Here is a 26,589-nt window from a genome sequence, read left to right as displayed (position 1 = left end):
CTAGGGAGGTGTTCCAGGCACGTCCAGCTGGGAAGAGACCGAGGGTTAGACCTAGGACCAGGCAAAACTAGGGCCACCAGGGTGGGTGGAGGGGGTCTGGAGGACGGGACTGAACTGACCGCCCAGGGGCACGGCAGAGGACCAGGAAGGGGTCTTGGGCGGACGGCCCGGGGGCAAGGCAGAGGACCAGGAAGGGGTCTCTGGCGGACGGCCCGGGGGTAAGGCACAGTCCAAAAAGGGGGATTCGGGCGGACGGCCCGGGGGCAAGGCAGAGGACCAGGAACGGGTCTCGGGCGGACGGCCCGGGGTTAAGGTAGAAGCCGAGAAGGGGGACTCGGGCGGATGGCCCGGGGGCAAGACAGAGTCCAAGGTGGGGGTTATGGAGGGCCAAAGGCCACCGCGGCCGGGAAAGTCAGGGGGCCGGGCTCGAGGGCGAAGGCCGTGACTCTCAGGGGCCCGGGATCGAGGGTGAAGGCCGTGGCTCTCAGGGGACCGGGATTGAGAGTGAAGACTCCGGCTCTCAGAGGGCCGGGCTCGAGGGCAAAGACCGGACAGCTCCGGAGGCCGGGCAGGAACCGGTGTCGACCGGACCGGATCCGGAGGCCGGGCAGGAAAGCGCTGATGGGACAGCTCCGGAGACCGGGCAGGACCCGGTGTCGGCCGGACAGAAACCGGAGCCGGTCGGACAGGCTTCGGCAGGATCCCCCACGGAAGTGGACCAGGTGATGGACATGGGGCTGGCAGGGCCCCCGGTAGAACCTCCAACGGCACGGGATATAGGGTTGGCAGGACCCCCGGCAGGGGAGTAGACGGCGGGACCTCCAACGACACAGGACACAGGGTTGGCAGGACCCCCGGCAGGGGAGTAGACGGCGGGACCTCCAACGAGACAGGAGAAAGGGTTGGCAGGACCCCCGGCAGGGGAGCAGACGGCGGGACCTCCAACGAGACCGGACCTAGGGTTGGCAGGACCCCCGGCAGGGGAGTGGACGGCGGGACCTCCAACGAGAAAGGAGAAAGGGTTGGCAGGACCCCCGGCAGAAGAGTAGTCTGCAGGACCTCCAACGGGACAGGACATAGGGTTGGCAGGACCCCCGGCAGGGGAGTAGATGGCGGGACCTCCAACGAGACCGGACCTAGGGTTGGCAGGACCCCCGGCAGGGGAGTGGACGGCGGGACCTCCAACGAGAAAGGAGAAGGAGCTGGCAGGCCCCCCGGCAGGAGAGTAGACGGCGGGACCTCCAACGGGACAGGACATGGAGCTGGCAGGACCCCCGGCAGGAGAGTAGACGGCGGGACCTCCAACGGGACAGGACAAAGGGTTGGCAGGACCCCCGGCAGGAGAGTAGTCGGCGGGGCCTCCAACGGGACAGACATACGATTGGCCGGACCTCCGGCAGAGGAGTAGTCGACGGAGCCCCCAACGGGACAGGACCCGGAGTAGGGACCCGAGAGGAGACTCGAGAGGAGACTCGAGAGGGGAACCAAGGGGGAACTCGAGAGGGGACTCGAGAGGGGACTCGAGAGGAGACTCGAGAGGGGAACCAAGGGGGAACTCGAGAGGGGACTCGAGAGGGGAACTAGAGAGGGGACTAGAGGAGGGACTAGAGGAGGGACTAGAGGAGTAACTAGAGAAGGGAACTCGAGAGGGGACTCGCGAGGGGAACTAGAGGAGGGACGAGAAGAGGGACGAGAGGAGGGACTAAAGGAGGGACTAGAGCAGGGACTAAATGAGGGACTAGAGGAGGGACTAGAGGAGGGACTAGAGGAGGGACTAGAGGAGGGAACTCGAGAGGGAACTGGAGAGGGGACTCGAGAGGGGACTCGAGAAGTGACTAGAGGAGGGATTAGAGATGGGACTAGAGAAGGGAACTCGAGAGGGGACTCGCGAGGGGACTCGCGAGGGGACTCGCGAGGGGACCTAGAGGAGGGACGAGAGCAGGGACTAGAGCAGGGACTAGAGCAGGGACTAAAGGACAGAGGAGTAGTCGACGGGGAGGGGATTAGAGGAGGGATTAGAGGAGGAAACTCGAGAGGGGACTGGAGAGGGGACTCGAGAGGGGACTGGAGAGGGGACTGGAGAGGGGACTCGAGAGGGGTCTGGAGAGGGGACTGGAGAGGGGACTGGAGAGGGAACTCCAGAGGGGACTCCAGAGGGGACTCCAGAGGAAACTGGAGAGGGGACTCGAGAGGAAACTTGAGATGGGACTGTGGCAGCTGGGGCCGTAAACCTGGCTGTAAGGTCCGGAGCGGAAGCCTGGACCCTGGCTGTGTAAACCAGGTAATCCAGTATGGACGCAAAGCTGCGTGGGCCGGTACTGGAGCATTGAGGCATGGCTGCTAGCTTGGCTTTGCACCTCCTTCTCTTAGCAGCCGCCTGTGGCATCAAAAAAGCTGGATCCGCTGGGTCCATCTTTGGTCGGTTCGTAATGTTACGGTGTGTGAAGCAGGTAGGACCCAAATGCAGATTAAAGTAAAAATAATTCCTTTATTCCAAGGCTATATATACACAGGCAGAACAGAACACTCACAGAGGACAAGCCAAATCACAAGACGAACCGACACTGAACACTGGGAGACAGGGGGATTTAAACACAGGGTAACTAGACACAGGTGGGAACAGTCAGGGGCGGGGCTGACACTGAAGAGCACAGGAGACACACAAGGAGTGACAGGTGAAAACAATCAGACAACTAGACACACCAGGGAAACTAACGACGGGAGGAAAAACACAGGGAAAAAGACCAGACAATATACAAGGAGGAAAATACCCATAACCAGACATACAAAACTACAAACGTGACAAAACATGAGAATCCTGACAGAGCCGGCCCGGCTAAAGTAACTGGATGGCCTACCTGCCTGTCAGCCTTCCATCTGTGCACAAACTGATCTTGTGCGCTCATTGGTCATGTGCACGTTTGTGTGTGTTGCAGGAGGGGCTCTGTAAGGAAGTGGCAGATTTTCTCAGGTCGTGTATTTTCAAATTCTAGCGATCTCGAGCCGGTTTCTCAAACTTACCTACCCCACCTTTAATAAGACATAGTTTGTCGTTTTAAATGTCATACCTGCAAAAACCATATTCAACTGCTAATAAATACATACTAAAATACCTGTTAATATTACTATAGCAAGAAAAATAGGTTAATTTATGTTTTACAACGATTTAATACGTAAGGAAGTTTAACTCAATAAATGTGTTTGTGATGCTATTAAACAGCCTTTATTAGCAGTCTTTAAACAGTGTTAACAAGTTAAAATGATTGTCAAGTACAGATAAAGCTATTCAAAAGGAGTACAATTAGCAGGTCACAGATTAAAACGTTAAAATACTCACTGGTTTTTATGTCTGCTACTGAACATTTGAATGTTCAAAACAAAAGGTCATACAGAATGAAAAAAGAGTGTGTGGGAGAGAAACTCCCTCTGGAGGGAACGAAGGGATTTTAGCCTTTTCGAACCTTTATAACACACTACAGGAAACGGAAAACCTCAAAAAGCAGTATAGGGCCTCTTAAAACTTCTGCATAATAAAAACAACACCTCTAACTGCAGCAAACTGCACTTACATTTCATTGCACACAAATTCAGTCAAAGAAACCTTAATCACACAGTGTAATGCAAGTAATATATATTTGACATTTTTAAACCTCTGTTAATTGTTCATTTGACTCGGATACTGAATATGTGTTCAAATCAGTCCCACTTATTTTTTCCTATAAAGCATGAAAATACATTAGATGACTCATCTTCAACTCGGAGATGGTTACATAACTTTATCAACCCTACCCTTAATGTCAATAAGTCAACATGGATTTGGCAGCTTTAGTTACATTACATTACATTTCATTTAGCTGACGCTTTTATCCAAAGCGACTTACAATTACCAATTACAGGGACATTCTCCCTGGAGTAACTGAGGGCTAAGTGGTGGTGTTCCAGGCGGGATTTGAACTAGACCACCACTACCCCAGTTAATTTTCAGAATCATATTAGTGACACAAAACAAAGAAATATGGTATAACTATAATCATGCCTATAAAACAAACAAAAAGTCATACAAATAAGCTTGTCCTTTATTAGAAGCAACGTTAAATCGTTGAATACATGAATGCATCGCTAATTATAAATCAGTGTATCGTAAGATTCTGATTTGGGCAATTCTGTATGTAGCATCCATGAACTTTTGGAACCTTAAAGGTCCCCTATTCATCTCTTTTGGAACAATATAGTTCTCAGTTATATACAGATGATTGGTTTAAAAAGCTCAAAGGTGCTCTAGGAGGAGATGCAGGTGATAAGGTGGGGGGTGTTACCTTGGTTGGTTATTGGCTAATGGTTGCACAACCCAAAAAAACATTGTGACATCATAAAGAGGTAAAAATCTGATCAGCTAAAGGTTCAAGGTTCAAGGCTTTTATTGGTCATACGAACATAGCTACAGTGTAGTTATGACGATGAAAATCTTAGGTCACAGGCTCCTCCAACAGTGCAACACAATAAAACCTAAAACTGAAAAGATAATGCAAGTAAATACAAAAAGAAAAATAGTAAAATAGTATAATAGTGAAATAGTGCAATAAGAGTGTATATACAAGTGATTGGAATATGATATATTAGATAAGTAATTTCTAAATTGCAGCCAGATGAATGTTGTGGATGTTGTTTCAACAGGTCAGGTTTTTAATAGTCTTATGGGATGAAGCTGTCTCTGAGTCTGGTGGTTTTAGTCCGGATGCTGCGTTAACGCCGGCCAGACGGCAGCAGACAGAACAGTTTGTGGCTGGGGTGATGGGGGTCTTTTATAATCCTGAGGGCTTTCTTCCTGAGCCGCTGGGAGTAAAGGTCCTCCATGAATGGCAGCTCCGTCCTGGTGATGTTCTGTGCAGTTTTCACCACCCTCTGTAAAGCCTTATGATTGAGGGCGGAGCAGCTGCCGTACCAGGCCGTGATGCAGCCAGTCAGGATCCCCTCTATGGTGCACCTGTAGAAGTTGCAGAGTATCCTGGAGTCCATGTTGAACCTCCTCAGCCTGCGGAGGAAGAAGAGCCGCTGTCGAGCTTTCTTGGTGATGGTGGTGGTGTGAAGAGTCCATGTCCGGTCCTCAGTGATATGAGGAACCTGAAGCTGCTGACTCTCTCCACCGTAATCATGTTGATGGCGATGGGGGAGTGTCCCTCTCTCTGCTGCTTCCTGTAATCCACAATCAACTCCTTTGTTTTGCTGACGTTGAGATGGAGGTTGTTATCCTGGCACCAAGATGTCAGGTTTTCGACCTCCTCTAAGTACACCGTGGCGTCGCCGTCTGTGATCTGGCCGATGACGGTCTTGTCGTCAGCAAACTTCACGATGGTGTTGGAGCTGTGTGTGGCCACGTATATGTGAGTGAACAGGGAGTAGAGGAGAGGGCTGAGCACGCAGCCTTGAGGGGCTCCGGTGTTGAGGATCACGGTGGAGGATGTGATGTTTCCCACCCGCACTGGGGTCTGCCCGTCAGGAAGTTCAGGATCCAGTCACAGGGGGCGCTGTTGAGCCTGAGGTCTCTGCACTTGATGACCAACTTGGAGGGCACAATGGTATTGAATGCTGAACTGTAATCAATGAACAGCATTCTCACATATGTGTTCCTCTGGTCCAGGGCTATGGCGTCGTCTGTGGAACTGTTTGCTCTGTAGGCAAACTGCAGGGGGTCAGGTTTTTATAAAGATGGATCAGGACAAAAAGAGAGGGGGTCTTTGTTCCTGAGACCATCACTGTCTCTTAACACAGATGGGACACATAGTAATGTTTAAAAGACCTGTAAAAGTGGATTTTGCATAATAGGTGACATTTAAGTTATTTTGATGCTGGTACTTTTTCACAAAGCTTGTAATTACATCTCTTGTCAAAATGGTAGCAAATGTCCTCGTCATCCTCGTTGTCCACATCCTCGCTGTAATTGCCTTCCTCTTTGCTATCCTCCTCATTGTCGTCAACCTTATCCACCTCTGGTAAAATGTTAATTGGGAATGTATCTCCATTGCTAATGAGTGGAAACATGTTAGTGAAAGTGTGTGTGAAGGTGTGTATGTGTGTGTTAGTGTCAGGATCAGAGAACGACAACTTTCCTCTGTTCCAGTCCAGATCCACTCTGACCCTCTGGAGCTCCTTCTTCAGGCGGAGAGGAGTTTCTGGACCTGATGCTGACCATGCTGAGTATTCACCTCCATATAAACTTGCAGTGTTTGGGTCCAGGATGAGAGGAGAGTAGGACACCATGTCCCTCATCTTGCTCCAGATGTTGAAGCTGAGGTTGCCCAGGTGTTTGGCCTGGTCTATCGGAGCTCCTGAGGGCAGCTGTGGAGCCTCCAGCAGGGGGCGCTGCAGCCTCTCCACTGCAGCCTTGTCGTTGTGCAGGAAGGAGACGTCTTCAGCTCTCAGCTCCTCCTCTGTGGCTCTGACTGTGTGTGAAAGAGCTGCTATCTCTCCTGCTCACAGCCTCCATCTTCCTCCTCTTCTGCTCCTCTTCCTCCCTCAGTGCAGCCATCCTGGCCTCCTCTTCCTCTTCTAGAAACTGGTGAAGCTTCTTGAACTGCTTCTTAATCTGCGTCTCTGTGCGTTGAGTCTGGACCTTCAGGTGTCCTGCTGTTTGATCAAACTCCACTTTAACTTCTTCAAAGAGCTTCAGTTTCTCCTGAAAGGGCTGCAGAGCTTCCTGGAGCTCCTCTCTGAGATCCTGAGCAGCTTCCTCCATGGGTCTGAAGCTGTGGTCGGTGTGTGCTTTTGAATCTCTGCAGACGACACACACTGGCTGCTGATGGTCCAGACAGAAGAGTCTGAGTCTCTCAGAGTGCAGACTGCAGAGAGCCTCTGGAGGCCTCTGACCTCTCTCCAGTAAGAAGGTCTCACTCAGGTTCTTCAACACCAGGTTATGAGGAGGATCACTCCTTGAGGATCTTCTCTTACAAACTGGACACTCGTGTGTTTGTTTTCCTTTCCACCAGTTCTTCAAACAGGCTTTACAGAAGCTGTGGCTACATGTCAGGACAACTGGATCTTTAAAGACGTCATGGCAGACCGGACAGGAGAGATCCTCCTCTGATATGGACGCCATTGTATGTTGCAAAATGCTGTGTTCAAGCACTGTAAGTATGGCAGTTTTCTATCAAGTGTTGTTTTCTCTTCAGTAGTAATACACTTACATTCAGTGTGAAGTCTCAGTAGTCCAGTTTTCCCCTCGTGAACTGAAGTTTGCAACGAAGGTAAATCTCTCTGTCTTAGTCTCCGAACAACACACTGACAATCCTTGTTTGTTTCCGGTGAGTCATGCACTCTAAAAAGTCATTCAGGCGACCTTTTACCACCACTTAATTAAATGCATGGTTGCAAGATACACATTTGGATTAATTGATTTAGATAAACATTTTAAGTTGCAAACATTCATTTATAAGTTGTGTTGACATCATAATGTTGGTAATTACATCAACTTACTATTGTGTGTAATTTAAACTCGGATTTCTGCGTCAATTGACTTAAAACAAAATTCAAGTTGAAGTAAGTAATGCGACTGGCTTGATAACTTAATTGTTCTACACCTTGAGTTAAGGATTTCAAGTCCACTCCCACTTAACATGCCTGGACAAGTTCCCACAGTTAAAACAAATAGAAATATACAAAGGACATTTTAAGGTGAGTGTCATCTCTTGTCATTCAAATACAGTAGATAGCCTTGTCGTTGCACTGTGAATAGTTCTGTGAGAGGGTACAAAGTAGTAGAGGCTACTGTGAGAGTAAAAATACTTTGGTTACTATTGCGATGTCGCTTTTTGTTAAAAATGAATCTCGGTGAAGCAGATCAAGGACATGCTTCTTGAGGTAGGATCCTTATTTAGAGTTGTCATTGAAATGCAAGTTGTTGGCAGTCTCCCATTCAGAATATATTCATTTACGTCATTTCTCTTTTTTTCCTTTTTCAAAAATAGCACAATACAATTGAAGTACGCAGAGAACTATAGCCATCCGCTGCCTTGTCGTGTAGGCTACCTTGGAGAAAAGGAAGAGGACCTTTTCAAGGAGTTTAGCGACGTAATTAAAAATCTTGAAATAACATAAAAATAAATGGGCCCAGTGGACACAGGACAAAAGCACTGCTCTCTGTCAGCTACATGCTGAAGCATATTGCACTTTTGGCCACACCCCAATCAATAATATCTTAGCAACGTTCAGCATGCATAGGTGTTGTTGACAGCAATGGCACGGGAAAAGGATTGTGTACAATTTGAAAAGTGGCTTCTGCTCTTCTTAACCAGTTCACATGTTGTATGGAACCTGCTAAAAGATGAGAAGGGACACTAACACGTGCACGGTTGGGATTGACAAAATCTGTCCACATGCATTTAAACACTAGGCAAAGTACTCAAAAGCACCTCTGTGTGTCTTCAGGACCACGTTGCCATGACGACACACACATGCAGACTCAATAGGTGAAAACAATAGCAGCGTTGCTTTAGCAGCTGGTAGTAATGGCTCTGAATTAGCTAAGAGTGACAGTTTAAAAAGTATGCAGTTACCTAATTCATTATCTCTTATGCGCTAACCTATTATTTAATGTGCTTCAAAAGGACATGCATATCGCCTTCATCAGTGACCGGTCCATGGATCTGACCATACGATGGAACCATCGTGGTCGAGGGAAAACAAATGAAAGAGCATTCTGCGTTAAATGTGTCCGTACTGTTTGAAATACTGACTGTCGGCAGTGGAAACATCTTTGTTACATATTGTGTCAAATGAATGTGAGATCTGCAGACTGGTGGCCATTGAGAGTTTGTTTCTGTAGTTTTACAAAAACTTTACCGATTTTACACATTTGGCACTGGTTTTAAATATGCAAAGGCCTCTAACTTCGATGTGATGGCAGCATGTATGAGCTGTGTCCCCGTGTCCCATGGTAATATGGCTAATGTGTTTATTTAATATTTGCGGGGCAATTTAAATTTGTGTTATTTATCTTTTTTTCAAGATTTAAATGAAGTTCTTTCAGGAAGACTGGGTGTGATACATTCACTCCGCAGCTGCATATAATCAGCTCATCACAGGCGTTCTCTTTAACCTATTACATTTCACCTCATTCTCCAGCAGCCAATCACCGTGCTGCAGCCAAACTATAAAATGGTTCTCCTCTCTCCTGCAGTCAGCTGTGATTTCAGGTGTTCATGCACCTTATCATGGCATGTGTCAATAAAGGTTCAAACCAAATGAAGTCTCTCCTGATTGAAACATCATGTGTTGAAATAAACAACTGCAGTTCAAAATAAAAAGTGAATTGCCTAATATATATTTGTTGTGGAATTAATTAATTTCTTTCTTTAAAGGCAAAAACATGAAAAAGCTAAGAAAAACAAACAATTGAATACAATATATTTGAAGGAACTTAATTTATAAATGGTTGTTCACAATGAGGGTAATTAAGTACATACAACTTAAAATTCCTTTTAAAACATACGGTAAAACTAGTCGGAACAACTTAATTTTTTGAGTAATCAACTTCAAAACTTGTGTTTATGCTACCAATTATTAAGTAAAGCCTTCTCCCCTAACTCAAATAAGTTTGTTGGTTTAACACAATTAAACGCCTTACGCCTTGTACTTTGAAATGTAATTTCACAACCTACCTTGTTGGAATCCAGCCAGGTATTTGTTGCATGCCCTCAGGTTAAAGTACAGTCATGTTCGTACATATTCTGTTAAAAGGCCACATTGCTCTTTTCCCTCTTCCACTGAAAGAACCAAACCCTTTAACATGCCAGATTAAAAAAACACCACTAACACTAAGTGATCACCTTATTCTTCAACAAAAAACACAAAAAAACAATTTACCGTCCTTTATGCAAATTACAAGATGTTTTAATAAGACTGCATAAGGCTTATTTTCAGCTACTGAAACCATCTGTTCATTAAAGGGCTGCAGAGATCTCCGGAGCTCCTCTCTGAGATCCTGAGCAGCTTCATCCACGGGTCCGATTCTGTGGTTGGTGTGTGTTCTTGAATCTCTGCAGATGACACACACTGGCTGCTTATGGTCCAGACAGAAGAGTCTGAGTTTCTCAAAGTGCAGACTGCAGTGAGACCCGGCTGAAACGTTCTGATCTCTCTTCACTAAGAACGTCTCACACAGGTTATTTAACACCAGGTTACAAGGAGGATCACTCCTTGATGACCTCCTCTTGCAAACTGGACACTCGTGTTTGATTTCCTCCCCACCAGTTCTGCAAACAGGCTTTACAGAAGCTGTGGCTACATGTCAGGACAACTGGAGGCAACGTCTGCTCTCTGACCCGGTGAGAGATGGTCATCACAACAGTCCGGGGCTAATTTGCTGTTTTTTATTACCTCCGGCCCCAACCCCAAATCCCTCTCAATCAACGTGGTGGCCAGAGAAGCAGACGCCACCTCCCTCCATGCTTTAAGGAGGTTAAGGTGGTAAATCTGTGTTGCTCCCCCCCTGTCAGAACAAACCACCTCATAATCTACGTCTCCCACTCGCCGTGTGACCACAATGGGCCCTTGAAACTTTGCGAGTAATTTAGAGCTAGAAGACACAAGCACTTTATCTCCTGATGAAAATTGTCTCAGTTTTGACCCTCTGTTGTACAGGCGCTGCTGACATTCCTGAGCCTGGAGCAAATGTTCACGTGATATCTGCCCCAGTGAGTGGAGTTCTCGCAGGTCCATAACGTACTGGATTTCATTTTTACTTGATCTCGGACCCTCCTCCCAGTTTTCTTTAAATAGGTACAAAACACCAAGAAGAAGAATTTTCAACGACATAATTACTCTGTAGCTATGTTAGTTTGACAATAAATAACCTTGAACCTTGTTGCATATAGGCCTGTCACGATAATTAATTTTGTTGGACGATACATTTTCCCGGAAATTATTGTGATAAACGATAATATTGTCGGCACCGTTGTAAGACCACTTTAGACCACTGACATAATGATAATATATAATAATAATTCAAGTACATCCTTTCAAACAGAACTTTTCATTGAACATTCAACATTGCAAATGAAATGTGAAATAATATTTAAATATATAAATTATATATAATAAATAAAACAAATAAAATAAATTATAAAATAATTAGTTAATTAAGTGTGTGTGTGTGTGTGTGTGTGTGTGTGTGTGTGTGTGTGTGTGTGTGTGTGTGTGTGTGTGTGTGTGTGTGTGTGTGTGTGTGTGTGTGTGTGTGTGTGTGTGGGTGTAGGTGCGTGTGTAGGTGTGTGTGCACGTGCGTGTTCCAATAACACCGCTCAGCTGTGTGACGACCAATCATATCTAACAGACCTCCTGCTGACATCACAGTGATGCAGGGCGAGGGTAAACACTACAACATGCCGTACACTAAACACACAGACACGCACATATATCCACAATTTAAAAAGGTGCTTGTATATATTCAAACAAAACAACTTCTGCCGTCAAAACAAGTTTTCCAAAATATGAGGTCAGGCCACCAACCCATATTTACAATAAGCATAAACAAAGGTTTAGTACAACTTAACAAATATCTATTGAACAACAAACCAAGGTTGACACTCCAGAAATTACATCAGAAATATAAATATTACATGATCCGATAATACAATCTACAACATAGGCCTACAATCTTAAACATCAGAGTATCCCTGCTCCTTCCGTTATTAGGATTGTTGGTTTTAATTAAACAAGGAGCATTATTCAAATCAAATAATAGTTTTTTAAAAGAGCTGCAGGTACACACATACTAATCAAGACACGCCAAAATCAGTAAATAGTCAACATACTGTACAAAGACCTGTACATACATATATAAGTACAACTACAACATCCCAATATATTTCAATTAAAACACTTAAATCATTGATCAGTGAACCGTTGGTGCTCAATAAAAAAGGAGTGAAAGTCTGTGCAGATTTAAGATCAGCTGCAAATATAAGCCAATGATTGATGGTTGTAATTTAAATAGCAGATTGCACTTTAGAGGGGTACAGATTTATCCATTAGCTCTAAACTGTGGACACATTGTTTTTTGGTAAGTTGTTCAACATCCTCCATCAGTGTACATGATCGTGTTGTCAGCATAGATGTACATTTTTTTTTACATCTTCACAAACTAATGGGAGATAATTGATATATAAACTCAACAGCAGAGGACCCAGATTAGAGCCTTGTGGAACTCCCAATGAGCATGATTTTAACGGAGGGAGAGCAAGCAGAGAAAAAACACTTTTAGCAGAGGTGGAAAAAGTACTCAGGTCTTGTACTTGAGTTAAAGTAGAAGTAGTCAGATCATGTACTTGAGTAAAAGTAGAAGTACTCAGATCTTGTACTTGAGTAAAAGTAGAAGTACTCAGATCTTGTACTTGTAAAACTAGAAGTACCAGAGTGTAGGAATACTCTGTTACAGTAAAAATCCTGCATTCAAAATGTTCCTCAAGTAAAAGTAGAAAAGTATTCTCATCAAAATATAGTGAAAGTAAAGACAGTAAAAGTAGTCATTGTGCAGATTGGTCCATTTCAGAATAATATATATGATATGTTTTATAATGATTGATCATGAAAGTGTTCTCAAAGCTGGTAAAGGTGCAGCTAGTTTGAATGACTTTGTAGACTGCAGGGTAGCTGGTGGATTTACTCCAGGTGGAACTAAAGTCTGATTTAACACTTGATTATATTTCACATCATTCATCCACATATGTAAAGTAACTAAAGGTAGAAGTACAAAATAACATAACATTGAAATACTCAAGTAAAGTACCTCAAAATTGTGATTGAGTACACTACTTACAGTTAATTTACCTACCTACCTACCTACCTACCTACCTGTCCTGATCCACTTCTGGTAAAATCTTTATAGGGATTTTATCTGTATTGCTAATGTATGGAAACATCTTCTCAGTGAAAGTGTGTGTGAAGGTGTGTATGTGTGTGTTAGTGTCAGGATCAGAGAACGACAACTTTCCTCTGTTCCAGTCCAGATCCACTCTGACCCTCTGGAGCTTCGTGGGCACTGAGAGATCACTTGGTTCTGTTGATGGGGAGAGTATTTTATATTTTCCATTAGAGAATCCTATTCTCCATAATCCAGACTCTGCTTTCCCTTTCCTTTTTATGGACTCTGAGGCTACACCAAGAAACCAGCATGCACTGCCTCCAACTTCAACATCCCAGCTGTGAGTCCCTGAGTTAAAGCCCTCAGAGCCCAGGACACGCCAGTAATAATCAAACCTCTCTGGATTATCAGGAAGTTCCTGTCTCTCTCCTCCAAGTCTCACTCTGGTCAGATCTTCAGACAGGATGAGTAATGGATGAGCAGTGTTTGGGTCCAGGATAACAGGAGAGTAGGACACCATGTCCTTCATCTTGCTCCAGATGTTGAAGCTGAGGTTACTCAGGTGTTTGGCCTGGTCTATCAGAGCTCCTGAGGGCAGCTGTGGATCCTCCAGCAGGGGGCGCTGCAGCCTCTCCACTGCAGCCTTGTAGTTGTGCAGGAAGGAGACGTCTTCAGCTCTCAGCTCCTCCTCTGTGGCTCTGACTGTGTGTGAAAGAGCTGCTATCTCTCTGCTCACAGCCTCCATCTTCTCCTCCATCCTCCTCCTCTTCTGCTCCTCTTCCTCCCTCAGTGCAGCCATCCTGGCCTCCTCTTCCTCTTCTAGAAACTGGTGAAGCTTCTTGAACTGCTCCTTAATCTGCATCTCTGTGTGTTGAGCCTGGACCTTCAGGTGTCCTGCTGTTTGATCAAACTCCACTTTAACTTCTTCAATGATCTTCAGTTTCTCCTGAAAGGGCTGCAGAGCTTCCTGGAGCTCCTCTCGGAGATCCTGAGCAGCTTCATCCATGGGTCTGAATCTGTGGTTGGTGTGTGCTTTTAAATCTCTGCAGACGACACACACTGGCTGCTGATGGTCCAGACAGAAGAGTTTAAGTTTCTCAAGGTGTAGACGGCAGAAAGTCTCAGACCCGGCTGAAACTTTCTTGTCTCTCTTCACTAAGAAACTCTCACACAGGTTCTTTAACACCAGGTTATGAGGAGGATCACTCCTTGAGGATCTTCTCTTACAAACTGGACACTCGTGTGTTTGTTTTCCTTTCCACCAGTTCTTCAAACAGGCTTTACAGAAGCTGTGGCTACATGTCAGGACAACTGGATCATTAAAGACGTCATGGCAGACCGGACAGGAGAGATCCTCCTCTGATATGGACGCCATTGTATGTTGCAAAATGCTGAAAATGAAGCAGGCACACAGCAAGAGTTCAAGCACTGGAAGTATGGCAGTTTTCTATCAAGTGTTGTTTTCTCTTTAGTAGTAATACACTTACATTCAGTGTGAAGTCTCAGTAGTCCAGTTCTCCCCTCGTAAACTGAAGTTTGCTACGAAGGGAAATCTCTCTGTCTTTGTCTCAGAACAACACACTGACAATCCTTGTTTGTCTCAGGTGAGTCATGCAGTGGGTGGAGCATTTTTGTTCAAATGTCACAGACCAGCTTCCTCATTCTCTCATAAAAGGCCCTACGACTTGTACTTTGAAATGTAATCACAACCTACCTTGTTGGAATCCAGCCAGGTATGTGTTGCATGTCCTCTGGTTGAAGTGCAGTCATGTCACTCTCGCGTAAATATCTCCGCAACAGAGCGACCTTAAGTTCATCACATATGTTGCCGCTTGTTTGTAACTTTTCAGGCAATTTGTAATCCATTATAGAAAAACAATTGTTATTTTTCTTAGATTTCAAGAAGTGTATAAACAAACAATGGATATCTTTTTTGAACATTTATCCATCTTGGAAGTAATTTGAGATGTTCTAGGAGTTAGATGGAGATTATAGATCTAATTATCCATCCCATGAAGCATTGCACGAACTCAGAGGAATCAGAGGCTGTTGTTGGGGCTGCATACCATTTTTTTTTGGTCTGCCTTGTTTTGTAGGCAGACCATGCAGACCAGTGCACCTCCTCAAGATGTAGGCAGTGTACTGTGGCCCTCTGGCTTGTATCTGACAGAATCTGCTTTGAGGAATGGCACAACTAACATTCTTGACATAAAGCGCCATTACTTTTTTTGTAAATATTATATATATTGATTTTGCTGCTTTAAAATACTTTCTTTTTCCCCCATGGTCACCAAGAGTTGAAATAACTATTTTCTGATCAAGAGACTTATAGAATACTTTTCACTGTGGGATTTGAATACATCTCTGAGTGATAACACTTTCATGTTGTTTTGTACTTGTGGTCTCATAACTATTTTTACACTCATGTGAAACATCCAAAAATATCACTCACATCCGAAAAGATCACTAACGTCCAAAAACATCACTATGATCCAAAAACATCACTCCCATCCAAAAACATCACTCACATCCAAAAAGATCACCAAAATCTAAAAAGATTACCAACGTCCCAAAAGTACACAATATCCAAAAAGATTACCAACATCTAAAAGATCCGAAAAGATGACATGTGGCAGAACCAGTTCTTGGTGCTGCCGGATTTGGCACCCACACTATAACTTTGTCCTAGATAGTCGTACTGTTACCAAAATCACACTGGTGTTGGTTGTTTCCATCTTATTTGAGTAGGTTTTCCAATCTCCGGCAGAGCAGATTTTCTATCCTGAGGATAATTAAGACCTTGTTTTTGCATGCTGACCAAGTCCTTTCTCTGTTTCTGTTGTACTATCTGAATAAAATTACCCTTTTTTCCTGGAAATGAGAAATCTCTTCTTTTATAAGTTCAAGTGTTTGAAAGTCTTTCTACTGTGCATGAACACAAAATAAAGTCAAGTCGTGATGACCCTCCGGCGTGCTGCCCAGCCGGTCCAGGATGGCCGTCCTCAGCTGGTCATAGTCGTATCGAGAGGACGTCGGCAGGCTGTGCGCACCCAACTGTGCCCCCCGGAGAGCAGGGGCAGCAGCCGCACAGCCCACTCCTCCTCCGTCCATCCACACGCCGCCGCGGTGCCCTCAAAGATATCGAGGTAAGCCTCCGGGTCGTCGTCCGACGTCATTTTCTGGAGGCCGATCACTGGCGGCCTCCGGGTGGCCGGACGCTGCAGCAGCTCCTCGCGCTGGGAAGCATCAATTTCCAGCAGAGTCTAGCTCTGTTGGCATTGTAGCGTGGTGGTGTTCTCCTGGAGAGTAGGGAGATGCTCGAGTGCCTGCCCCAGCGCGCTTTGAGGGTTTTCTCATTCCGACATGTAGGTCCCAGTTCAGGTGCCACTGTGAGCATTCTGGCTCACGCTAGAGTTAAAAATGATGGAAGTAAAAGGTGGTTTGTGAAAAATAAAACAAAGTTTATTGAAACTGAGGGGGAGTTCACAAAAATAAACAACAATCTGGCCTCTGGCTGAGCCACTCCCCTCACCCCAGCAGCCGGCGCTCTAACCACACCCAGCTGCCACAATTACTTTATGCCGGCATGCAGGGCTGCTCCTGGCCAACTTGGGGCCCTACGTAAAGTTCCGTCATGAGGGGGGGAGCACGCTCGTGAGCTGTTAGCGCCGGAGCTGTTAGCACCGGAGCCTCGCAGCGGGGAAACTGTGGAGCACAAAATTGCGCCGCATTTGCAAACAAGATGAGGACCCCTCAGCAAGATGAGGCCCGGCCCTCCGCAAGATGAGGCACCACGCACTATGCGTGATCTGCCTGTAGGGAGGGGCGGGCCTGACAGTATGCATGAATTATGAAACAATGCAAAACACAGAAATAACCTTTCGGTTGCCTGGAAAGTCATTATTCTGTTCAAGTGGCCAGCAGCCGGCGACACCACTCAAAAACACAAGAAGTATAGAAGTCTATGAGAAAGTGCAGTGTCCCATCAAATATGTTAAGTTTTGTCATGTTTGTGATTGTCATGTTCATGCTAGTTTATTTTATGTTCCACTTCCTGTTTTATTTTGTACTCACCATGTCTCATTCCAGGTCCCTTTACTTCCTGCTTTGGTTCTTTTTCCCGCCATTGTCAGCGTCTACCCCGCCCCTGATTGTTTCCACCTGTGCCCACTTACCTCATGTATATATTGTGCTGTCTCCCCTTGTTAGTAGTCAGTTCGTATTGTTCGTTCGTTCCATTAAGCCAGATCCAAGCCATCATTTAAAGGACTCAGTGTTTTGCCTTTTATCCTCCATTGTGAGCGCTTTACTTTTGACAGTTTGTTATATCCTCTGGAAGAGTCATTTGTTTTTGCAAAGTAAAGATTATTTTCTTTAAACCTCTTTTGTCTATGGGTTGTGCATTTGAGTCCTCATACTATTGAGTCAAGATTCCTAACAGAAAGTAACTATCTCTCACTTGATTCATTACCTCAGGAAACATTTTCCAGATGAGCTCAGTCTCAATCTCTACCGTCAAGGCTTCCTCAAACTAACATGACGTTAATTAAGTAAATTATCGTCTTAAAACTTCAAGTATTTTTCAATGTGTGTGTCTGTTTTCACTGCCTATATACAGGTGCTTTCACACCGGAGTACTTTTCGCCCCGAACTAGGCCAATAGAGGGGAGATCTGGTTTCACTCTAAAAAGATCTGGAACTAGTCCCGAGTTCGCACAAACATTTTCACCCCCAGATAGTCCCTGCTAGAAAGTTGGCACTTTCCTGGAGAGGAAATGGTTCGTGGGTGTGTCGGCCACACTAACAATTTCTGATTGGCTGGGAGAATTGCAAACAACGCCCCGTAAAACTCTGAAAAGTTTTGTGAAGCCGCCGTTTTATTTGCTCGCATTAGCATGATTAGCATTAGCATTAGCCCAGCGCACCAACGGAGAGAGACAAACTTATGGCAACACAAAATAAAATATGGGAGCGGTGGAGTGATGAGGAGGTGTTGGCGCTTCTGGCGATTTACTCGGAAGACGCTACCCAGCAGCTTCCGGGGCACTCCGGGACTTCGGATGGCAGTATACGCCGTGAAGTTGTTTGCGGCCTATCAGTAAACCCAAAGCAGAAGAAGAAGAAGTGGCGTCAGCGGCTTCATTTGCGTAATCCTCCCTCAGGGACTTATTCCGGTGTGGACGTGATAGACTAGTACAGTTCCAGGGACTAAAGAGTTCGGGGGGGAACAAGTACAAGGGACAAGTACCAGCTAAGTACCAGCTAAGTACCAGCTAAGTACCAGCGGCTATTAGCCGCTTTCACACCAGCGTATACTCCCACCCGAAGTCCCGGAGTCAGCTCTCACACACAGACACACAGGCACACAGACACACACACACACGTCTAGACACCCCCTCGTATGTTTGACCCTGTGATCCTGTGTCAACGGACAGACCTCAAACACAGGTCAAACTCACACACACACACACACACACACACACACAAACACACACACACACACACACACACACACACATACACACACACACACACACACACACACACACTCACACACATACCCACAACTTAGAAAAGTGCTTGTATATAATCAAACAAAACAACTTTTGCCTTCAAAACAAGTTTTCCAAGAGCTGAGTTCAGAGGCCTGTACTACGAAGCTGGATTTTCCTAACCTGGATATGTTTGAGTTAGCCGGTTGGCCTAATCCAAAACAATAAAGTGACAGACTAGGCCTGTGCAGTTGGTATCAGCTGTGCCCAGCATGGGCTCCTCCTTCAGGCCTGGTCCTCCTCGCTGAGGAAAGACCCTCAGTCCTCTCCAAACCAACAGACAGGACATCCATCACACGGAGGTTTCTCCCTGAAGTCTCTGCAGCTCTCTGGACACCACGCTGTCTCAATCCGTCCACACTGAATATGAGAGGGGGAAAATGAAAATAATAAATGCTTTAGACAATAAGAAACATAAAGTTGACTGTTGAGTTGCTCAGTTTTTTTAGATTGTCAATACTATTACTGTATAACTAATATATCAGGTTAAAGGTGGGGTAGGTAAGTTTCAGAAATAGGCTCGAGATAAACTTTTTGTTATATTCCATGGAATGCTCTTAACATCCCGATAGCAATGAATATCTGAAGTGCTTTGACAATAAATCCATAAAAAAATTTCATCTGTGGAACCCGTAGTACTGTCAAGATTGCCGCCCTGTCTGTCAGCCTTCCATCTCGTGCACGCACAAATGTATCTTGTTCCCTCATTGGGCGTGCCGTCATTGGGCGTGCATTGCAGCAGCACTTCAATGACTCGCCAGCAACAGGCGGCCACTTTCACCAGTCTGCTGACGTCATGTGCGCGTTCATGTGTGTTGGAGGAGGTGCTCTGTAAGGAAGTCTGAAGGAAGGGGCGGATTCTTTTCGGCTGTGTACTTTCAAATTGTAGTGCACTCGAGCCGGTTTCTGAAACTTACCTAACCCACCTTTAAGAGGCACATTCAAATAAAGATTGGTCTTTAAATACATGTTGTCTTTTGAATTGTTTGTCTAAAGTCAAGGATCTAGAACTGGTACTTAGTTTTAATGATACAGTCTGGTTATTATGCTGTTTGGAGGAGGCCTCACAGGTAAGAGCACTAACTAGCTACCATCACATGTACCTTAGCTTGACTTAAATGTATTAAACGTATAGTTAAGTGATATCAAAATACAAATAACTAATGTCATGCAAACATATTAATATTTGCTTGATTCCAGTGTTGAATTTAGCACAATTGCATACACACATTAAAGGTGGGGTAGGTAAGTTTGAGAAACCGATACACTTTTTGTTATATTCCATGGAATGCTCTTAACATCCCGATAGCAATGAATATCTGAAGTGCTTTGACAAAAAATCCATAAAAAAATATCATCTGTGGAAGCCGTAATACTGTAAAAAGCACGACCAATCCGGATTGGATTGCCGCCCTGTCTGTCAGCCTTCCATCTCGTGCACGCACAAATGTATCTCTTCATTGGGCGTGCCATAATTGGGCGTGCATTGCGCGTTCATGTGTGTTGGAGGAGGTGCTCTGTAAGGAAGTCTGAAGGAAGGGGCGGATTCTTTTCGACTGTGTACTTTCAAATTTTAGTGCACTCGAGCCGGTTTCTGAAACTTACCTACCCCACCTTTAAGGGGTTTTAAGATTCTGAAGTATTATGCTAAAAACTCAATAACTTAGATTATTATTTATAGTTTTGCTGTATAGTTTCATGTCCGCTTACCTTAGAAACGTAAAATGCGACAGCAGTGTGCAGATGGGGAGCATGTTAGCTTAGCTTGGTAGCTTCAGCTAGCTCTGGAACTTCCAGCTCGGTGGCAGCAGGTCCCGCCTCTTTGCCCTTATTTGGAGCAGGCTGGAACAGGCGGGAGTTGAACTCTGACGTCACTGTCGAGCCGTTAGTGGCCGACTCCGCCTACTAACCCCCTGATCCCACCGGAAGCGTCTGTGCTGCGCTGCGCTGCGCCGCACCGCGCTGCGACCTCCTCCTGCGTCATAACCCACCAGGCGCATTTCAAAACGTTGCGGAAGCGGAGCGTCGTGTGTGCAGCCCAAGCCCCCAGGAAGTGCGCCAGAGTCTGATGAGAATATTCGTGCTGGTAAAACGGCGGTACTACACTTCCGTTTGGTTGCCAGGCCAGGAAACACTTTTTCCCTTTGACTTACATGGGGAAAGAGTGGTCTGTAACTCGTTGGATAATTTTTTTTAAACTAAATAAACTACCCAGTATGAACGTTTGTATAGCCCTTATTAAAAACATTCATTCCTCAAGTTGTAAAAATCTGCTAATAACGTTATTCTGAGAGTTATTTCCCTCGGCATTATGAACGCACATCTAACCCACGGGACCGCGCTGCCCGGCACGTTCATGTTACATGTTCAGTACATGAGTTTCTCTTTACCCATGGATGCACAATAACAACGGACCCATATCGCCTTACTGCCAGCCCACGGAGCTGTAATAATGGATATATTGCACATGTTTGCTGTAATTCATCATTTGTAAAATATCATACTACATGGGCTGTATGATGTAAATCTTGTACCGTAAATGTTGTATTAAATAAAGTTAATATTACCGACTGTGACGAAGGGAACTTCGTCACTATGGACTGACGGCTTCAGGCCGGGTAATATGGCACTTTATTAGCGTGATTGCACAGTTTATGTTGTCTGTGGCTGATGATTGTGTGCACCTGGTGTCCTGTGTTGTCTCCTCCCCTCTCACCTGTGTCTTGTTGTGCTGATTAGAGTGTGTGTATTTAGGCTCTGTTTCCCTGTCTGTTGAGAGGGCTGGGTGTGTGTGTGAGATCCTTGTGGCTGCAGGATGTGGACAAGGAGAACAGCAGGATTGAGGCTGTGCACTGTGTGCCCATGTTTTTAATAAATGCCCACGTCGGGTTATATTTTTGGACGTTCTGCCTCTGCCTCCTTGCTTGGTCTGGGCCGCTCAACGGTCAGCTTCACACCGACGCAGATTAACGTTCCTGTAGCTTCTTATTGCACTTGCAATTGTTTTAGTTACGTGTGGGCTACTTAACATGAATAATCACAGTTACTATCCTTTTACTCCATCACATTTAAAAAAGAAATAGGCTATTGTTATTTTAACTCCACCATCAGCTTTACTTTTTAGATAACGTTTTAACTCACAATTGATCATAACAGGCTTCAACATATACATTTGTATATATTACCAAGTGGTTTCATGTACAACCCACACAAGTATCATGCTAAATGAAGCTCTGTTGCTTGGATATCACTAGATCCTGATGTCAGCGTAATATAAAAGTACATAACGATTGATGTGTAACTTAGCATAATTTACTAGCTAGCTGCTAGCTGCTAACTGCCGCCTCGTTAATATAAATCCAGTACCATGCTGTCATGAACGCGCGGTGCTGTTACGTGTACGCAAATTCACGTGCGTAATGTGAACGAGCCTTTTGGGCGGCGTGGTTAAAGTTGCGCATGCTCTATGAGTGCACATACGGGTACTTCTCAGGCATGCCGGGTCATCTGTGACGTTTCGCTCTCTCAAAAGTTGGGCCATTTTGTCATGATGCGCCATTGAGCAACTCTCATAGGAATGAATGAGGCCCCGCCTCCCACGCTGTATCCAGTTCTTATTATACATCCATGGTGCAGCCTCGCAGTTGTTGGATGAACGTTCCACTTCCTGCCTGCACTGCACTGCGCCGCGTCAAAAATAGGATTCATCCTATATTTTAGAAATTCCTTGCGGCGAGGAGCTTCTGAGTGTAAAAAAAATACACTGTAATAAAAACTAGGTTTACATTTTGCTCATGCTTTTCTAGGACAAATGTAAATGAAAATGTTTTTCATTAATGTTTATTATTTTTAATCTGTCATATAATAATCAAAGCCCTGAAGGAAATAAAGCAATTTATCAGCAATTGGAACACAAGAACCACACAGCCAAAAGTATTTGGCTATGAAATATAGAGAGAATGAAACATCCATATAAATTACATAGAACAGATATAAACACAAAGCAAATAAAAACAATTAACAGTCCCTATTCATAAAATACAGTATATCCGAAAACTATATTGATGAAGTGACAGAACATCATGTGAGTCAATGGGCAAGTCCGTTTAGGAAACACATGATGTACAGAACTTCTTCGTGTGTATAGCACAGATGTACTTGTTGCAGTTGCTGCATGTAGTCTGTGTCTTGGAGTCCTTTGAGGGTCCACAGACCTCACAGCTGGCTGTGGGAGTCTTCCAGAAGCTGACTGTAGGGGTCTTCTTGCGGCTGGCTGTGGGGGTCTTTCAGCGGCAGGCTGTGGGGGTCTTCCAGCAGCTGAATCTGAGTCAAGTTTATCTTCCAATTTGCTGTCAAATTCTGAGTTTACCTCCACATTATCCTCATATTCAGAAATGTCTTCCTGTTCCACTTCACCGTGTTCCTCTAATGCATTCCACTCACTCTCATCCATCATTAGCTCCAAGGCTCACTGAGCAGAATATCTTTTGGCCATTTTGCTGGTAGATAATTGTAGTTCTGCACTACACTGTAATGTGAGGTTATGTCTCTGTTTAGTCCCTCCTCCGGCGTGCAGGTGCGAGGGGGACAGTGCGAGAACATTTAAAAATGTTTATACATTTCTGGAAGATCTAAAATGTTTATAATGTTCTAGGATAGTTTTGTGTACACACTAAAAAGGGTAAAGATCAAGGGAAAACAGGATCAAACAGCTTCTCTGTGTGTGTGTGTGTGTGTGTGTGTGTGTGTGTGTGTGTGTGTGTGTGTGTGTGTGTGTGTGTGTGTGTGTGTGTGTGTGCGTGCGTGCGTGCGTGCGTGCGTGCGTGCGTGCGTGCGTGCGTGTGTGTGTTTGTGTGTTTTTCTCTGTCTGTCTGTCCTGGTAATGTATACGGGTCAGATTGACCCGAACCTCTTATGAAGGACATAAATGCGGGTGGGCATTTTGTGAAAAAAAATTAAAACAATTCCACATGTCCTTCACAATAAATAAGCCCTGGCCATTGAACGGAAATATCCTTATATATTTTTTTATTCATTAAAAATGGAAATCGGGTCAATTTGAACACTACACAAGGGTTAAACGTCTGAGTATCCCTGCTCCTTCTGTTATTAGGATTGTTGGTGTTAATTAAACAAGTAGCATTATTCAAATCAAATAATAAAGAGCAGAGAAGATTTATCACAGATTATTTTATATCTGCAGGTACACACATAACAATCAAGACACGCCACAAGCAGTAAATAGTCTTCATGACATTAAGAATTGTAAACACTGATCAAAGTCATATCAACATATTGTACAAAGACCCACACATACACATAGAAGTACAACTACAACATCCCAATGTATTTCCTTTAAAACACTTGAATAATTGATAGAGTGAAAGTCTGTGCAGATTTAAGATCAGCTGCAAATATAAGCCAATGATTGATGGTTGTAATTTAAATAGCAGATTGCACTTTAGAGGGGTACAGATTTATCCATTAGCTCTAAACTGTGGATACATTGTTTGTTGGCAACTTGTTCAACATCCTCCATCAGTGTACATGATCGTGTTGTCAGCATCCATGTGCATTTTTTTACATCTTCACAAACTAATGGGAGATGATTGATATATAACTGAACAGCAGAGGCCCCAGAATAGAGCCTTGTGGAACTCCCAATGAGCATGATTTTAATGGAGAGAGAGAGAGCAAGCAGAGAAAAAAGACTTTTAGCAGAGGTGGGAAAAGTACTCAGATATTGTACTTGAGTAAAAGTAGAAGTACTCAGATCTTGTACTTGAGTAAAAGTAGAAGTACTCAGATCTTGTACTTGAGTAAAAGTAGAAGTACCAGAGTGTACACTCTGGTACTTTTACAGTAAAAGTCCTGCATTCAAAATGTTCCTCAAGTCAAAGTAGTTAAAGTAGTGACAGTAAAAGTAGGTTAATCTCAGAATAATATATATGTTATGTTTTATATTGATTGATCATGAAAGTGTTCTCAAAGTTGGTAAAGGTGCAGCTAGTTTGAATGACTTTGTATACTGCAGGGTAGCTTGTGAATTTACTCCAGGTGGAACTAATGTCTGATTCAACACTTGATTATATTTCACATCATTCATCCACATCTGTAAAGTAACTAAAGGTAGAAGAACAAAGAAACATAACATTGAAATACTCTAGTAAAGTACAAGTACCTCAAAATTGTGCTTAAGCACAGTACTTGAGTTAATTTACTTGGTTGCTTCACACCACTGGCTGCTCCATTCCACGTTCTGTAGAGCCAGTTTTTCCACATGCGTCACAAAGAAGTACGAGACAATGACTTAAAAAAAATCTATGTCAGTTCTACCATCTGCATTAAGTATTAGATGTGTATGTAGATGGACATTTGGAGTCATATACAATATGGGAAATTATATAATCCCATAATATTATATCCCAATTTAGGATGAATAAAGTATCCATCCATTCATCTATCTATGTTTAGGCTCTCATATTTGTGATAACAACCATCAGCCTTGTCCTAATCCACTTCTGGTAAAATCTTTATAGGGATTTTATCCTTATTGCTAAAGTAAGGAAACAGCTTCTCAGTGAAAGTGTGTGTGAAGGTCAGGATGTGTGCATTGTTATTAAGATCAGAGAACGACAACTCTCCTCTGTTCCAGTCTAGATGCACACTGACCCTCTGGAGCTTCGTTGGCACTGAGAGATTACTTGGTGCTGTTGATGGGGAGAATATTTTGTATTTTCCATTAGAGAATACTATTCTCCATAATCCAGACCGTGCTATCCATTTCCTTTTGATGGACTCTGAGGCTACACCAAGAAACCAGCATGCACTGCCTCCAACTTCAACATCCCAGCTGTGAGTCCCTGAGTTAAAGCCCTCAGAGCCCAGGACTGAGTAGTAGTATTTATGAAACCTCTCTGGATTTTCAGGAAGTTCCTGTCTCTCTCCTCGTCTCACACTGGTCAGATCTTCCGACAAGATGAGTTCTGGAACAGCAGTGTTTGGGTCCAAAATCACAGAAGTGTAGGTGACCAAATCCATTAGCTTGTCCCAGATAATAAAGCTGAGGTTGCCCAGGTGCTTGGCCTGGTCTATCAGAGCTCCTGAGGGCAGCTGTGGAGCCTCCAGCAGGGGGCGCTGCAGCCTCTCCACTGCAGCTTTGTAGTTGTGCAGGAAGGAGACGTCATCAGCTCTCAGCTCCTCCTCTGTGGCTCTGACTGTGTGTGAAAGAGCTGCTATCTCTCTGCTCACAGCCTCCATCTTCTCCTCCATCATCCTCCTCTTCTGCTCCTCTTCCTCCCTCAGTGCAGCCATCCTGGCCTCCTCTTCCTCTTCTAGAAACTGGTGAAGCTTCTTAAACTGCTCCTTAATCTGCATCTCTGTGTGTTGAGCCTGGACCTTCATGTGTCCTGCTGTTTGATCAAACTTCACTTTAACTTCTTCAAAAGTCTTTAACTTCTTCTTAAAGGGCTGCAGAGATTTCTGGAGCTCCTCTCTGAGATCCTGAGCAGCTTCATCCATGGGTCTGAATCTGTGGTTGGTGTGTGCTTTTGAATCTCTGCAGACGACACACACTGGCTGCTGATGGTCCAGACAGAAGAGTCTGAGTTTCTCAAAGTGCAGACGGCAGAAAGTCTCAGACCCGGCTGAAACATTCTGATCTCTCTTCACTAAGAACGTCTCACACAGGTTCTTTAACACCAGGTTATGAGGAGGATCACTCCTTGAGGATCTTCTCTTACAAACTGGACACTCGTGTGTTTGTTTTCCTTTCCACCAGTTCTTCAAACAGGCTTTACAGAAGCTGTGGCTACATGTCAGGACAACTGGATCATTAAAGACGTCATGGCAGACCGGACAGGAGAGATCCTCCTCTGATATGGACGCCATTGTGTGTTGCAAAATGCTGAAAATGAAGCAGGCACACAGCAAGAGTTCAAGCACTGTAAGTATGGCAGTTTTCTATCAAGTGTTGTTTTCTCTTTAGTAGTAATACACTTACATTCAGTGTGAAGTCTCAGTAGTCCAGTTTTCCCCTCGTGAACTGAAGTTTTTGCTACGAAGGTAAATCTCTTCTGTCTTTGTCTCAGAACAACACACTGACAATCCTTGTTTGTCTCAGGTGAGTCATGCAGTGGGTGGAGCATTTTTGTTCAAATGTCACAGACCAGCTTCCTCATT

The 26,589-nt window shown here is 44.6% G+C and overlaps 1 protein-coding gene and 2 pseudogenes across 1 annotated transcript; all 3 read right to left on the bottom strand.

The window, feature by feature from the left end:
• Positions 1–5,027: 5,027 nt before the first annotated feature.
• Positions 5,028–7,093, bottom strand: LOC139433593 (E3 ubiquitin-protein ligase TRIM39-like; annotated as a pseudogene).
• Positions 7,094–11,585: 4,492 nt separating this feature from the next.
• LOC117443848 (nuclear factor 7, brain-like) lies at positions 11,586–14,431 on the bottom strand. Its single transcript, XM_034079668.2, has 2 exons — positions 14,344–14,431; positions 11,586–14,247 (listed from the first exon to the last, which is right to left on the bottom strand). Exon 2 carries the CDS (start codon positions 14,229–14,231, stop codon positions 12,843–12,845), a length of 1,389 nt encoding a protein of 462 aa, XP_033935559.1. The 5' UTR covers positions 14,232–14,247; positions 14,344–14,431; the 3' UTR covers positions 11,586–12,842.
• Positions 14,432–24,864: 10,433 nt separating this feature from the next.
• On the bottom strand, positions 24,865–26,298 carry LOC117443849 (E3 ubiquitin-protein ligase TRIM35-like; annotated as a pseudogene).
• Between the last annotated feature and the right edge of the window lie 291 nt (positions 26,299–26,589).

Source organism: Pseudochaenichthys georgianus, unplaced genomic scaffold (genome assembly GCF_902827115.2).
Source record: "Pseudochaenichthys georgianus unplaced genomic scaffold, fPseGeo1.2 scaffold_687_arrow_ctg1, whole genome shotgun sequence".
NCBI classification, from domain to species: Eukaryota; Metazoa; Chordata; class Actinopteri; order Perciformes; family Channichthyidae; genus Pseudochaenichthys; species Pseudochaenichthys georgianus.
The sequence above is the reverse complement of the archived record's forward strand: the minus strand, read 5'-3'. Positions and strand labels throughout refer to the sequence as shown.